Source organism: Acipenser ruthenus, chromosome 4 (genome assembly GCF_902713425.1).
Source record: "Acipenser ruthenus chromosome 4, fAciRut3.2 maternal haplotype, whole genome shotgun sequence".
Lineage (NCBI taxonomy): Eukaryota > Metazoa > Chordata > Actinopteri > Acipenseriformes > Acipenseridae > Acipenser > Acipenser ruthenus.
The window spans coordinates 64,109,765-64,124,407 of NC_081192.1; the positions used below are offsets into that span (position 1 = coordinate 64,109,765).

General features: G+C 34.9%; 1 protein-coding gene across 4 annotated transcripts in view; it reads right to left on the reverse strand.

The window, feature by feature from the left end:
* The window catches only part of LOC117400404 (E3 ubiquitin-protein ligase HECW1-like), a 201,712-nt gene that overhangs the window by 95,020 nt on the left and 92,049 nt on the right, over positions 1 to 14,643 (reverse strand). For all 4 annotated transcript variants that reach the window (XM_034000313.3, XM_034000309.3, XM_034000312.3 and 1 more), the window contains one exon: positions 7,987 to 8,062. In XM_034000313.3, coding sequence (XP_033856204.3) covers positions 7,987 to 8,062 — 76 coding nt within the window. The remainder of the gene's footprint in view (positions 1 to 7,986; positions 8,063 to 14,643) is intronic.

A 14,643-nucleotide genomic window follows, 5' to 3' on the forward strand; every position in this document is an offset into this window, starting at 1 on the left:
TGATGATTATTATTATTATTATTATTATTATTATTATTATTATTATTATTATTATTATTATTACAGTGCTTTTCCCAACCCTTTGCTTTCTCCTTAATGGATAAACAAATTATTTATTTGAGTTAATTATTGTGAGATTCTTTGAAACTTCATCTTTATTATTATTATTATTATTATTATTATTTAGAAGACTCTTATCCAAAGCAACTTGCAGAAATTAAAGAACATATAAATACTAAATTAAAAAATGTAAAATGTTTCTTAGAAGAAGGAAAAAGAAAATATAAAAAGAAAAATAAGGATACAGAGAGAAATAGCATATGAAAAGACATAGCTGACATATAAAAGCAAATTAATTATAAACATTTAAAATACACAACTAACTAACTAATAAAACAACGCATAACAACACAGGAACAGCCCCAGAACAGACAGGGTTCTTTCCCGATGTTCTTGCACGATTGCCGCACACGCTGCCTCTCACACCGACAGGGAAGATCAATCAGTAGCAATCCTTAATCGGAGGCAGTAGAAACAGGTGTGTGATGGACGCAGGTGAAAACAACAAAGTCTATAATAGTACATTTTTCAGTTTCTTTTTCATATTGGTGTTAGTAGTTTTGTTATATTAATAAATCAATTGCATAAGTTTGATGGCAATTTTTTTTTATGATAGTAAATATTCACAATTTTTATATAAACTTTTCAAGAAGAAAAAAATCTTTACCACATTATTTTTATTTTTTATTTTATAGGAAATGTGTCCGGTATTAATGCTCAATAGGTGTATTTTTATACGCACATTTTTTAAAATACTTTTTACACGTAAAATATAATAATAAAGCAGCAGCTGTATTTACGTTTCTGATTGTATCTGACTGTGGTGACCATGGGGTGACCATGGGGGGCACAACCAACTCAGATGACTAACTCAGCATTTTACTTTCTAATCTATATTATTGGTGAATCATTATTTTATTTTGCTTAGTCTTAGTTATAAAAAAGACAAAATTTTGCAGACTGTTCACCACTTAAAACCACATGTCAAAGTGAGATAAATTAGCTATGAAATGTTTGCTGAATGCAGAATAAACTGGTCACATTCCAGAAACATTTTCATGTTTTATTAAAGTTGTATGACCTGCACTTTCTGAACTTGTCTGACATCCCCAAGAGGTGTTACTTATCATTTTGGTTTTAGACTGACACACTAAATACAAAAGACTTTCCAATTAAGGAATCCAAACAAGTATTATTTGACCCAGATAATGACTTGTACTGTATTTTGATTAACAACATCAAGACTGGTTTTGTACAGTGGGTGATAAAAAGTGTTAAGAGTTGTTAAACCCTGGTCACTATGTGATAATCTATCTTTGACATGCCCACTGAAAGGCACAAAAGGAAAATGTATTTGAATGGAACATCTAATGCCAAATAGCCACACTCCTGTAACAAATACAGTTTATTAGACAGGACCACCAGCACAGGAAGAACAATTGCCTCCCTGGACTACTAAAATACATTGCCAGTATAGGACTTTAAATCACAGACAGCCTAGACACGGCGACTGGACCGTTGTTGTGAAGGATACAGATTAGTGTAGTAATCCCAGTGATATATGGTACACCTTTACTGCAGCACTTAATAAAACCTTTGCGTGAGCATGTTTTCACTAGCACGTAACATACAATACCAAGGTCAGCATCTTATTTGGCAGCATATTCAGAATATGGTTGTGACAGGGCTGAGGCCTGCCCCTGTAAATAGTATGTTTTGCTTTGGGGTTTCTAAATAAAAGTTAGTTTTGTTTGATTGTAAATAAAATGTGTAACTTTTGTAAAAACAAATTGTGTGCTTGCCGAAATGAAACTGAATGTGTAGCAAGTGGCCAGGTGTCAATTGCATAACTGATAATCAATTAACAATGGTCACCTGCCTTTAAAAAGGGGCTGGACAGCCAGCCCTTTGTTCTCCATGTGCTCTGCGCTTTGTTATAAGCTGAAGTCCTCATGACTGTGTCTATATCGAGAGTGAGCATCCAAAAGCACCTGGGTTCTGGTGGATGTAGATCCTTCACGTGTGTATACCGGGATAATTCCACGTTTATGGAAGGATTAATTTAAGGCAATTTTAATCCCAACACAGTTTTTTTAGATTGTTAGGAAGCAGGTTCCTGGTGCGGGAGTAGCTTGGCCACTTTTTTTTTTTCATCTTGCTGTTTTTGAACTGTATTTTGTTTTGACTTTTGATGTACATGTTTGTATATGCCCTTCCACATTAGGGCTACTATTGCAAGTATCCTAGTGGCGGCCACCAACCACTGCAACTGCCTGTGATTTAATAAAACCTGGACGCCTGAGCGGCGTTTTCAAATACAAACCCCCTGTGTCTCTCTTGTTTCTCAGCAGATACTCACACGTAACAGAACACCCCTGTTTCAATGGTGCGATTATCTTAAGTGATCAAAATAACTCATCCGTCTTTAAATGCTTCAGTCCTTTAAATCGAAAAAGACAGAGCAATGCATCATTCTAGAAATATATTTAAAAACAGAAAAAGGTGAAAAATAGCATCAGTCTGTCCTATGATGCTTCCTTTTTTCAGGGATGTACCCAGTACTTGTAACAGTGAGTTCAGTAAATACAGTACATGTTGACATGACTTATAAAACAAACATTAGCTGTCTGTTGAAAACACATTAAATACACCACTGCTGGCACAATTTAGTTTTTTTCCATTTAGTAAGTCATAATTGGTACTGTTTTGGTTTTTAGTTGCAATTTATTTTATTTAGGACAGAAAGAATTTTAGAGTGGACCACAGCAAATCTACATTATCAGGGTGTGGCATGGGGCTGCATTAGCTTTATGGCCTGCTAGGGAAAAGTAGAGAACCAAAAGTACAGAACCAAGCCTGTGCTCCAGTTGTGATTACTGCCGTGTCCTGTAATGAAGGTGCCCATGGCGAGATGCACCACGGCTGATCCAGGACAGAGTGGATGCAACAGATACTACTGTATACATGCCAACAGTCCCTATATGGTCAGGACAGTCTCGATTTCCTAGCAAATGTCCTGCATCCCGATGCATAGGAAGACTAAAAGTGTATCAGATGGGTTTTAGTCACACCCGTAATCTGCATTAATAAAATGAATAAGAAATAGCCAAAACCATTTGTGTATATAAAGGTAATTTGTAGACCAAAGTGATTTTCCATTTCAACATTACTCTTTTTCATTTGAGAAGTCATTTCCATGTTTTTCCATTTCATACACCTATTACTTGATATTTATATACTGGACTTTTAATTTCAAATCATGTTGTTCAAGTAAATGCCAATATATTATTTATTGTTATTAGTATTTATTTTAATGAAGCAACAGAAATCACATTAATGTTTACAGAAAATACAACAGAAACGAACTTCTGAAAACTAAAGTGTTCTAAATCGCAGTTCTCACAAGCGCATTTTTTAAAATGCATTATTTATTTATTTATTTATGTACTTGCACAATCTCGGATTCTGCAGAAACGGCGCCATGGGAAAGTATGTATACTCAGAATCTTGGAAGACTTTAAAAAGACTACAAACTTAAAATTGGTCTCGTTTTTTCTATAAAATGCAAAAGAAAAAATGGAATACATGAAAAAATAGAAAACAAAACACAGCTTATGGCTTACCTTTTCTGTATTCAAATTTACTACCAAGTAATACTGCTTCTTATCTTTATGCAGGGTTAGAAACTCACGCTCGCCTGACCGTCTGAGGCGAATTAAATCTGATGAGGACTAGTTGATGTCTGGGCGAGTACTTTATATATATATATATATATATATATATATATATATATATATATATATATATATAAACTAAAGTAACAAAACAATGCTAAAAATGAAAATAATTAAATGACAACTTAAATTTAAAAAAATAATAATTACTTTAAATGAATTACAGTAGAATTATAATGTACAAACGGAAATTATCACAGGATTACCTGTTTATTGCTACTTTGCTAAACACACATATTATTATTAGTTTCATTCGGGTGTAACTTAGTACCTGTTTCTTTGTTTTTAAAATACAGCTGTAAATCTACAGAGAAAATAAAAACTTACCAAGTGACGTGTTCTGGGTGGTGGGGGTGATGTGATGCTTCTAGTGAGATTTCTGTGCTTGTTTCTGAGCCGCAAGCAAAATCAGCCTGGGCTCTATGTTTGAGAGTGCTACTCGTAGCGATGCTCGAATGTCAAGTTTATTCCGATTCTTCGTTTTTATAGTGGTCATGGCTGAAAATCCAGTCTCACAGAGATTTGTGGAGGAGAAAGGCAGCAATGATTGCAATGCAATTCTACTAAATTCGGGGTATTCTGGCCTTGTCTTTATCCAAAATGCTGCCAGAGATTCCCTTGCTTGAAACTGCAGCTTCAAACCATTGTCATTTGATAACTCAATCAGTTGATCTTCCTGCATTGTGGATAATGATGCTCCGGTCTTTGAAATGAAAGGATCTCGAATCCATTCCTTTCCAATTCTGGGATCCCTCTCTGTAGGAAAATAATCTTCAAATTTTTCACTCAAAGATTTTAAATGCTGACCAATTATGTCAACCAAATTATTCACAACCTGCTCATTGGCATCACTGAGCGCTTCTAGCAGTAATGGAAACATATCGAAACAATGTTTGGAAACACGATCACTCCACATTTGCAATTTTATCTGCCAACTGAAACACACTAGTCATTTTGCCTTGCAGTGACAGGTTCAGATCATTCAGTGATGAAAACATGTCAGCCAAATTTGCCAACTTTGCAAGCCATTCGAAATCCCTGAAATTATCTGCCCTATCAGACTTCTTTTCCATGAGGAACCTGGTATTTCCTTTCTTAGCTTGAAAACTCTCGATATTACTTTGCCCCAGGATAGCCAACGTATTTCTGTGTGCAACAGCAGCTGGCTATGTTGTGCACCTGTTTCATCGCACAAGCACGCAAACAATCTGGAATTTAAAGCATGGGCTCTAACGTAGTTAACCACCTTCACAACTGTATTGAGAACATTGTGCAATTCTCCTGACATTTTTTTTGTCGCCAGCATTTCCCGGTGAATGAAACAGTGTATTGACTCACATTCTGGGGCAACTTCTTTCACTTTAGCCACAACATCAGAATGACATCTGGTCATTGCTGTGGTGCCATCTGTGCAGATTCCCACACAACATTTCCAATCGAGACTATGTCCAGTCACATATTCATTGAGAGCCCTAAACACTTCAGCACTTGTAGTTTGGTTGGGGAGTTCAAGAACACATAGAAATTCTTCAGTAAAATCGCCCTCATGTTCAAAATGTACATACGCCAATAAAATTGCTAAGCCGGTAATGTCAGTTGATTCGTCGAGTTATAGTGAAAAATATTTTGCATTTTTCAACCAATCTATGAGTTGATCTTCCATGTCTTGAGAAATGTCGTCAATTCTCCGTGCCACTGTATTATTTGAAAGTGGTACAAGCCCAGCACTTCCTGACAGATGTCTTTAACAGATGGCATTATCAGCTCCTCACCTATTGTGAACGGCTTTTTAGTCTTTGCAATACGAAGTGAGACCAAGTATGACGCTTTCAATGCAGCTTCACTAATGTTTGCACATCACATTATAATTGTTGCTGTCCCTTTAATTTGTCACGGTTTCTTTCAAAGAACTCCGTTGGCTTGGATTCCAGTTCAGCATGTTTAGATTTTAAGTGCCAAATTAGTTTGGATGGCTTCATTGCATCATTACTAAGTATGTCACCACATACAACACACTGAGGTTTGGATGACTCTTCATCGCCACATGAAATAAATCCAAACTTAATGTACGAAACATTGTATTTTGTATTGAAGCCTGTTCTCTTTTTATTTGCTGTTGTCGCAACTCCCTCCTCATGTTGATCTTCTTCATTTTTTTCATTAACTTCACACTCATGTTTACATTTTTCACTGATGTTGTCCAATCCTGTTTTTCTGTCTTTTTGTTGAAAAATGTGTCCAAAGAAACTTGCTTCGACATTATTTGAATATGTCAACCTCTCAAGAGCAGCACACAGCATTAAAATCTCACTTTGCGAAATGGAGAGTAGATAAATCTAATAATATTGCAGAGTAACCTTACTGCATAACAGGCCGTCATTACGTAACGTTTTCATTTTATGCGTAACGCCATAACGCAAATGCATATACGGAAGTATTGTTATTATCAGAGATATGTGGAGTAAGCATAAACACACTGTTAATTTCCCTACTGTACTTGATAATAGTGAAGTTTGTAACATTAAGATTCTACTTTATACTTGAAATAAATAGCCTGCAAATACACATGAGTGTGGTTTTGTATTACCACCTCTCCACTGTTAAACATTTAAAGAAACAAACACATTATTTTTTTATGTCCTCTTGCGGACCGGCTGAAATCTCCCTGTGGACCGGCACAGGTCCACGGGCTGCCGGTTGGGAACCGCTGATCTAAACCTAGTAGATAAACGGCCGTCAGATCTGGCAGGTTCTACAGTACTTGCTGAAGCGGTTTTCTTCCACTGCTAATTTTTCAAAAAATAGCCACGTAGCTAACAATTAGTATAATAAATTATTGCAAAACTGAACAGTTTGCATAAATATGTGGACTTTACATACTTTTAAATTTACTGTGTGCTAAGACAAGTTTGTGATTTTAAAATTCTAATATAAATAAATTATTTTGTAATTTCTTTTCATAGACACATAAGTAACATTTACTTTTAAATCTCTTTAAATCTGGATGCCTAAAATCATAAAAAATGAACAACGTTATAAGCTTATTTTGAATTTTGGGTCCCTATTAACATATATTTAGGCCCAGGATATTCAGTTTTAGACCCCTGCAAAACTGTTAGGTCATATATACTGTATACACACACATACTGTATATTATATATATATATATATATATATATATATATATATATATATATATATATATATATATATATACAGTGCCTTGCAAAAGTATTCAGACCCCTGACCAATTCTCTCATAATACTGAATTACAAATGGTACATTGCTATTTCGTTAGTTTCACAGATTCTCAATGGGATTGAGATCAGGACTTTGACTGGGCACTGTAGGACATTCACCTTTTTGTTCTTGAGCCACTCCAGTGTTGCTTTGGCCTTGTGCTTGGGATCATTGTCCTGCTGAAAGGTAAATTTCCTCCCAAGCTTCAGTTTTTTAGCGGACTGAAGCAGGTTCTCTTGCAGTATTTCCCTGTATTTTGCTCCATCCATTCTTCCTTCAATTTTAACAAGATGCCCAGTCACTGCTGATGAGAAGCATCCCCACAGCATGATGCTGCCACCACCATACTTCACTGTAGGGATGGTGTGTCTTGAGGCATGGGCAGTGTTAGGTTTGTGCCACACATAGCGCTTTGAGTTTTGGCCAAAAAGCTCTATCTTGGTCTCATCTGACCACAAAACCTTTTCCCACATCGCAGCTGGGTCACTCTCATGCTTTCTGGCAAACTCCAGACGTGCTTTCAGATGGTACTTTTTGAGTAACAGCTTCTTTCATGCCACCCTCCCATACAGGCCAGTGTTATGCAGAGCTCTTGATATGGTGTCTCTTGATATGATGTCTGTGTGCTAATGTGTCTAATGATGAGGCAGAAGCTTTTTGTGGATGTTAGTGGTTAGTGATGTTTTATTCCAAGAGCTATCATATATATACAGTATATATATATATATATATATATATATATATATACAGTATATATATATATATATATATATATATATATATATATATGATAGCTCTTGGAATAAAACATCACTAACCACTAACATCCACAAAAAGCTTCTGCCTCATCATTAGACACATTAGCACACAGACATCATAATAGGTTACAACAAATCATACAAATTTACACTGACCATAATAAGCTGACATCTGTTTAATGAAACATCCTTACCTGACAGAGAAAAACTGATCAGTCTTCGACTCCCCTGACTCTGTGCCACTTCTTCACTGGTGATGGGTTTAAAGACCTGCATAGAAAAGGGAAAATCAGTTTGGCTTGTAAGACGCCTCCCTCTCCAAACAAGTACATAAGAATCCATTACAGTCATACAGAAAATGCCTAAATCAATAGCATGGGTCCATTAGAGCACTATGGATCAAAACACACAGGAAATGGCTTTGCAGAAGAACTGGATCCTTCCCCCGGGAGTACCTTTTGGAAGTATATTTCATCTTTCAGTCCTTTTATTTAAATGTATATTTTATTTGAGTATATTTTAACTAAGGCTTAAATTGCTATTTAAGACAAATAAAAACAGATGATAATTAATTAATCAAAAGAAACAAGTAAGCATCATCTCTATCATGACTGTTCAAATTAGCTGCAAAAATTTTGATGCAAAAAGTTTATTTTTCAAAAATAGTCATGCTGATCTCCTTTTTGATTACTTGTATACATAAAATCAATTTTGGATTGGGTATGAACATGCTATATAAGGACAGATTAGCTTACAAAGGAGTTTTTAATCTTTAACTTGTGTGAGGCTTATAAATTACCGTATTGTACAGAGAATTATCAGCAGGTAAAGACAGATGTGCCACAGAACAACCCAGTGTTTAAATGAGATGCCCTCTTAATGGAAAATGTATTAATGCCTATGATCTATTCAATTAACAAAGTTGAATGAATATATTTCAGACGCTATTTACTGTATAAGTCAGTGGATGTGATCAATTGGAAATCCCTTCTGTAAAAAGTACTAATGTGTAATTTACTTTAGGGGGCCTTTAGAAAAGATAATGCTCAGAAGCTCTCATACAGAAGGTGCTTGTTTAAATAATTGATTAAATGTCTTTTGAGATAAGAGTTGTATGTTTTATATATATATATATATATATATATATATATATATATATATATATATATATCTATATATATCTATATATATCTATATATATATATATATATATAGTTAAAGAAGTGTGTTTGTATAAATGTGAAAGATTCACCTTTAACCCATTGGTTATTTAAAATAAAATCACAAAAGTGTCCGAGTTGTAATTACTTCTAGTAACACAACCTGAAGATGTAACCTAATTGTTCAAATATGACAGACCTTAATCCTTATTACACAGCTTGACAATAAAACATTGGAAATCTTGTATTTCAATAGTAAATTTGCTATTTTCATAATTTTTCTTTTAAACAGAAACTAAACAATCATATTATTATTATTATTATTATTATTATTATTATTATTATTATTATTATTATTATTATTATTTCTTAGCAGAAGCCCTTACCCAGGGCGACTTACAGTTGTATACAAAAAATAAATACAAAGAATTACAGTAAAATTAAGAACAAGATACAAAATACAATGACTTCCGTCCTAATATCTACCGTTTGTCTAATTAGGCATCCCTGTACGGTGGGTTCATATGTAGAGACCACAGGGGCAGCATATCTGCATACCCTTGTGTGACGGGGTGCCACGCCCTTTATATGATGTGCGCTATGTTATTTGTATTATTATTGTTTTCATTATAATTATTGTTATTTTTCGTCTGTATAGATATAGGTGTATTTGATTAATAATTATGATTGTACTATTGTTTGTTTTGGATCAGCAGGGAGGGGGTTAAATTCCTCCCTGCCAAATGCATGTGAGAATGTGGCTGGAGCTTTAATTAGCTAATTGTTAATTATTGATTAATTGGGCTCCAGCCACAGAGTATAAAAGCCAGGAGGAATCCTTTATATGGGTGGAGTGATTTGGTTTGGAGAGACTTATATAAAATGGAAAGTGATGTGTGAGACAGTAGGGATTAACATAAAAAAACAGGATCAACAAAGTAAAGTGCTGCTTCAGATTTGGCAAGCAAGTCAGAATCAGGATACAGGTGCAGGTGTGCTTTTACACTTTCCAAACACTGGCCCAACTTGCAAGGTAAATGTTAAGTACAGTGATCACGGTTTTGTTGTGATCCTAGTATTTTCTGTTATGAGGACTGTAAATGTACAATGCCCCCTTTTCTACAGTTTATTTAAGTTAAATCTGAGTTTGCACTTGCGTGTAAAGGCATACGTAAACCACAGTAATGATATTACTTTATGAAAATGTGTAATTTTTCACTTTGTTATTGTGTAGGAACCACAATGCCAGGGATTTAAAAAAAACAAAAAGCTGATGTCTACTTTTATACTGTTTCTGCCTGAAATACACTAATCTTTTTTTCTGGAATAGATCATGGTATAATTCATCTACACAGAAACACAACAGACAAGCACACAGAATATATTGCAGGATGAGTAATCTGTAAAAAAAAAACAACAAATAAATAAATAACAGGGATAAATGTTCTAATCCAAGGTTATCAGTGTAGCATGGCCAGGTCCTGTTGTAGGTGAGCACGCAGGGGCTGCAGGGAGGATTTCAGAGAATACATGGGGATTGAAATGGCCAAGTCATTTATTGGTTGATCTGTGTTGATCTGCAGTAGTGCCTGGTACATTAAAAAATAGAGGGGTATTTCAGCCCGTATTGCGCATTGTTTGACTTAGACCTTTTTGTATCATTTGTTCAAAGCACAGTAGTTTTCTTGATACAAATTTTGTGTAACATCCCCCTTTTTTTAGGATATCTTGATATTACATTATGCAGTTAACGTCCGTTAAGTATTCAGTGAGTAGTATTTTAATCCTCTTATGAACTCGAGAATAAGCAGACCTTAAAGTAAAATTAATGTTTTGTTTGAGGTAGAATTTAAGAAAAGTAGTATTGCTTTCAATTCATGCTTTGAGTTAATGAACACTATAGTATGTGGTTTATACAAATTGATGTGGGCTTTACAAGGCAATTGTCATTCTGCGTTAGAAGCTAGAATCCAAATTTAGCTGTCTTGATAATAGATAATTCTCGATAGGTTATCTGGATGCAAAGAGCGTCTTTATCTCGCAAGAGTGAGAATTGCCTTCTGAAGCAAAACTATATATATATGAGACTGATTTAACAATGCTTTGATCATCGTATTGTGTTACTAACGATACCCCTGTTAAGACTAACCTTCATCTTAAATGTCAGGAATGCAGTTGTAACCTTTAAGGGAATCTCCCATAGACTGTGTTGGATCGCTGATCAACCAGCGGGAGTGGGGTGTCGTTGTTTATACTGTCTGTACTGTTTAGTTAATTCTTCCTTTCTCTATTACTTTAGCTTAGTTGTTGCACCTTTAATTTTTCCTTTTAGTTTTATTTCTAATAGAACTGTTCCTTTATATTCACTAGGAGCGTTGTATAGTCCGATTATTTCGATAAAGGTGGGTTCTACATGATTTTAATTCAAATAAGGTATTATATTATTACAACTTAAACTAGTCCAAATACAATATACCTTGCACACTACACACCTCAGGCTGGGCAATGGCTGTCACTGTTCCTGTGCTTAATGTAAGTTTTGTTTTGTTTTCTCTCGCTCTCTCCACTCTCGCTCCTCATACACCCACAGTACTCCACCCAGAGCGCAAAGAGCTGCAGGCTTATATGCAGGTGGCCATCTCCCGATTAGCAACAAATTAATCACTTAATTCGGGAGATGGCCACCTTCTGCACGAGTTTATTAATTATTCCTGGCAGAGGACGAGCACCAATCTCGCCTCTGCCAGAACACGTTTTAAAATAAACAAAACAAAAACGCACGGCTAGGCCGTCATATTTAAATACAATAAATAAATACAAAACAATAACAAAACACACAGCGCTACGCCGTCATATAAATACATAACGATAATAATAATAATAATAATAATAATAATACAAAACAAATACAAAATAACACAAGGACGGAGGGGGAAACCCCGTTCTAAAATAAACAAATACATTTAAACAGCAGGGCTTTCTACCGACCCTGCTACAAACCATAACTTAATGTTTGCTTCTTGTTTGTTTATGAGGAAGACTCCTCATTGTTGTTGCATGCAACTTACAGTTTAAGCTAAGTGAATTTGAGAGAATCTCCTATATTTAATTTTATAGAAGTTGCTTTGACTAATTTGTTTGTTTAAATTGAATCAATCCTTGTTGTTTAAACAAAACGAATAGTGCAAGCTGTGTGGTCCAGTGGTTAAAGAAAAGAGCTTGTAACCAGGAGGTCCCCAGGTTCAAATCCCACCTCAACCACTGACTCGTTGTGTGACCCTGAGCAAGTCACTTAACCTCCTTGTGCTCCGTCTTTCGGGTGAGACGTAATTGTAAGTGACTCTACAGCTGATGCATAGTTCACACACTCTAGTCTCTGTAAGTCGCCTTGGATAAAGGCGTCTGCTAAATAAACAAATAATAATAATATACACCTATTTTAACCATAACTTTCCTTTCTGATCCAATAAACATCCTTGAACTATTTCATATAGTCACAAACACAATTTTTATTCACCTCCACACTGTTAAGTTTCCTAAACCAGGTCGCAAAATCATTTGCATAACAGTTCATATTTTCCACGTTTAGTTAATCATGCTGTGTATGTTCCATTAAACAGCTATGTCCCTTTACATAGTTGGTATGTCAGCAGTTTTTATACACTTGAGAATTTTCCAGGCCTGTGCTCCTTATTGATATTAAGCATGCAGACTAGGCATTTTTCAATTCAGACGCACAAGGTCGAGGAAGATGACCGTAAAAAAACATTTTTTATATATATTTTTTTTAAAAAACAGAGGTTATCACCTGTAAAAAGGGTTGTTTTTTTTTGAAGTTGTGAAACTGGAATATTGACTGGCCCGTAACAAATTACATCTGTCAGAATGAGATATTTATGTTTCGCACTTAAGGCAAAAATATAAATGAATTAGATTAATGTTAAAGTTAATTTTAGCGCCTCTTGCATCTCACTGCAGTGCAGATACTGGCTGTTGCTGGCATCCACACCCTGGAGCCCAACAGATTTAGAGGTTACGCAGCAGCACTGTCAATCACATCTGACACAGGAATCCCTTACACAACACTAGAGACTGAAACATATTATTCTTATTCACAACTCGCTGCTCTGCGTGATCTGTTTACAAATGTAGAGCCTTTTTGCTTTTAATTAGCTTTTTCAAAAGTATTTTATTTATATGTTTTCATTAAAAAAATTGTATGCATTAGTGTTCAGCTACTTATTTATTCATTTCAAAATCCCATATTGGGGACACCACTCAATTACATGGCTAATTTGATGGCCTGTATTTGGGTTGGAGTAGAGGATTTAGACACAAAGGTCCAATTATTTTCGGAATGTCTCCCAGTGAATTTAGAAATTTTATTTGTATTGTGCCTTTCAACCACAGGATCTCACAACACTTTATATAAACTATACAACAGAATCACTGAGCAAGCAGAAAGAAGGCAACCAGTTTGAGCTTGCACACTATTCAACTATTATATTTTGCATATATTTCTGGAAAATACATAAGTGGAATCCATCAACCTGCAGGCTCAATGAGACCATGTGCATAAAGTGTGCCTGAGCCCATGAGTGCATGTATGCATTTACAAGTGGAGAGGCTTCCTTAACTTTATAAGTGAGCTCATTTACACAAGCATGTGTGAAGCAAAACTAAAGCTCATGTTTTAATCCTTTGTGTATTATTAGTTAAGTCTGTCCAATATATTGACTTATGTTGAACAAAACACATCTACAAATGCATTAACATTTGTGTTCAGTAAAGGTAGCGATTTCATAGATGTTGTACATTCTGTCAATAGGCAAAATTACATATAGAGCTAGATTTATTGAGGTATTTGCACCAAAATGCATTTTGCTAATTTTTGGTTAAAATAAATCAAACTGTTAATCTTAAAACAACAGCTTTTTTTTTTTTGTATCAATATATCTTATTGCCATCGATCAGATTTAATATTGACATAAAAAACAGTCAATTCTCGTTAATACGAATTTCAAGGCACCAGCAACATAATTTGTCTTATCAGTAATTCATTTTATCAGGAATTGAAGCCAAATGCATACGGTCAGTTTTTATTGCAGTTACAGTAACACTGAAATCAAATTTAAATTACAGAACAATGAAAAGTATTACACATTTAAAAATACTGTGCGTTTTATTGAATGGACGTCTAAGTGAACTTTTAAAAGGTATACATTGCAAATGAACTGCACTTTGAAGCCTGCATGTCCTGTTCTGATCACAGACATTTTAACCACAAAGCAAGGCGTCCTCTAGATCAGGGTATTGAGCAAATCAGAAACACTGACGGCTTGCGTCCAGTTTGCTATTCATAAGCCTGTATTATTGTCTCCTTTTTTTAGAATGGTTGACAAAGTGTTCGTTGAAATGTTAAAATCTGTAGTAGCAATATCTTTCTTTTTCTTGTACGATGAACAAGGTTTTTCTAGTATACCTCCACTTTTGTCTGCAAGGATAGTGCACGTTTTGAGTGTGCACTATCGCATCATAAGATCTGTTCCCATTGGATAAATCATTGTTCTCTGTACACATTACATTATGTAAAAATATACATCTGTACAGTAGGCCTATACTGTATACATACATAGTGTTCCGCATTTTCGTTTTTTTTAAATAAAGGAATTCGGTTTTTACTGATTTGCA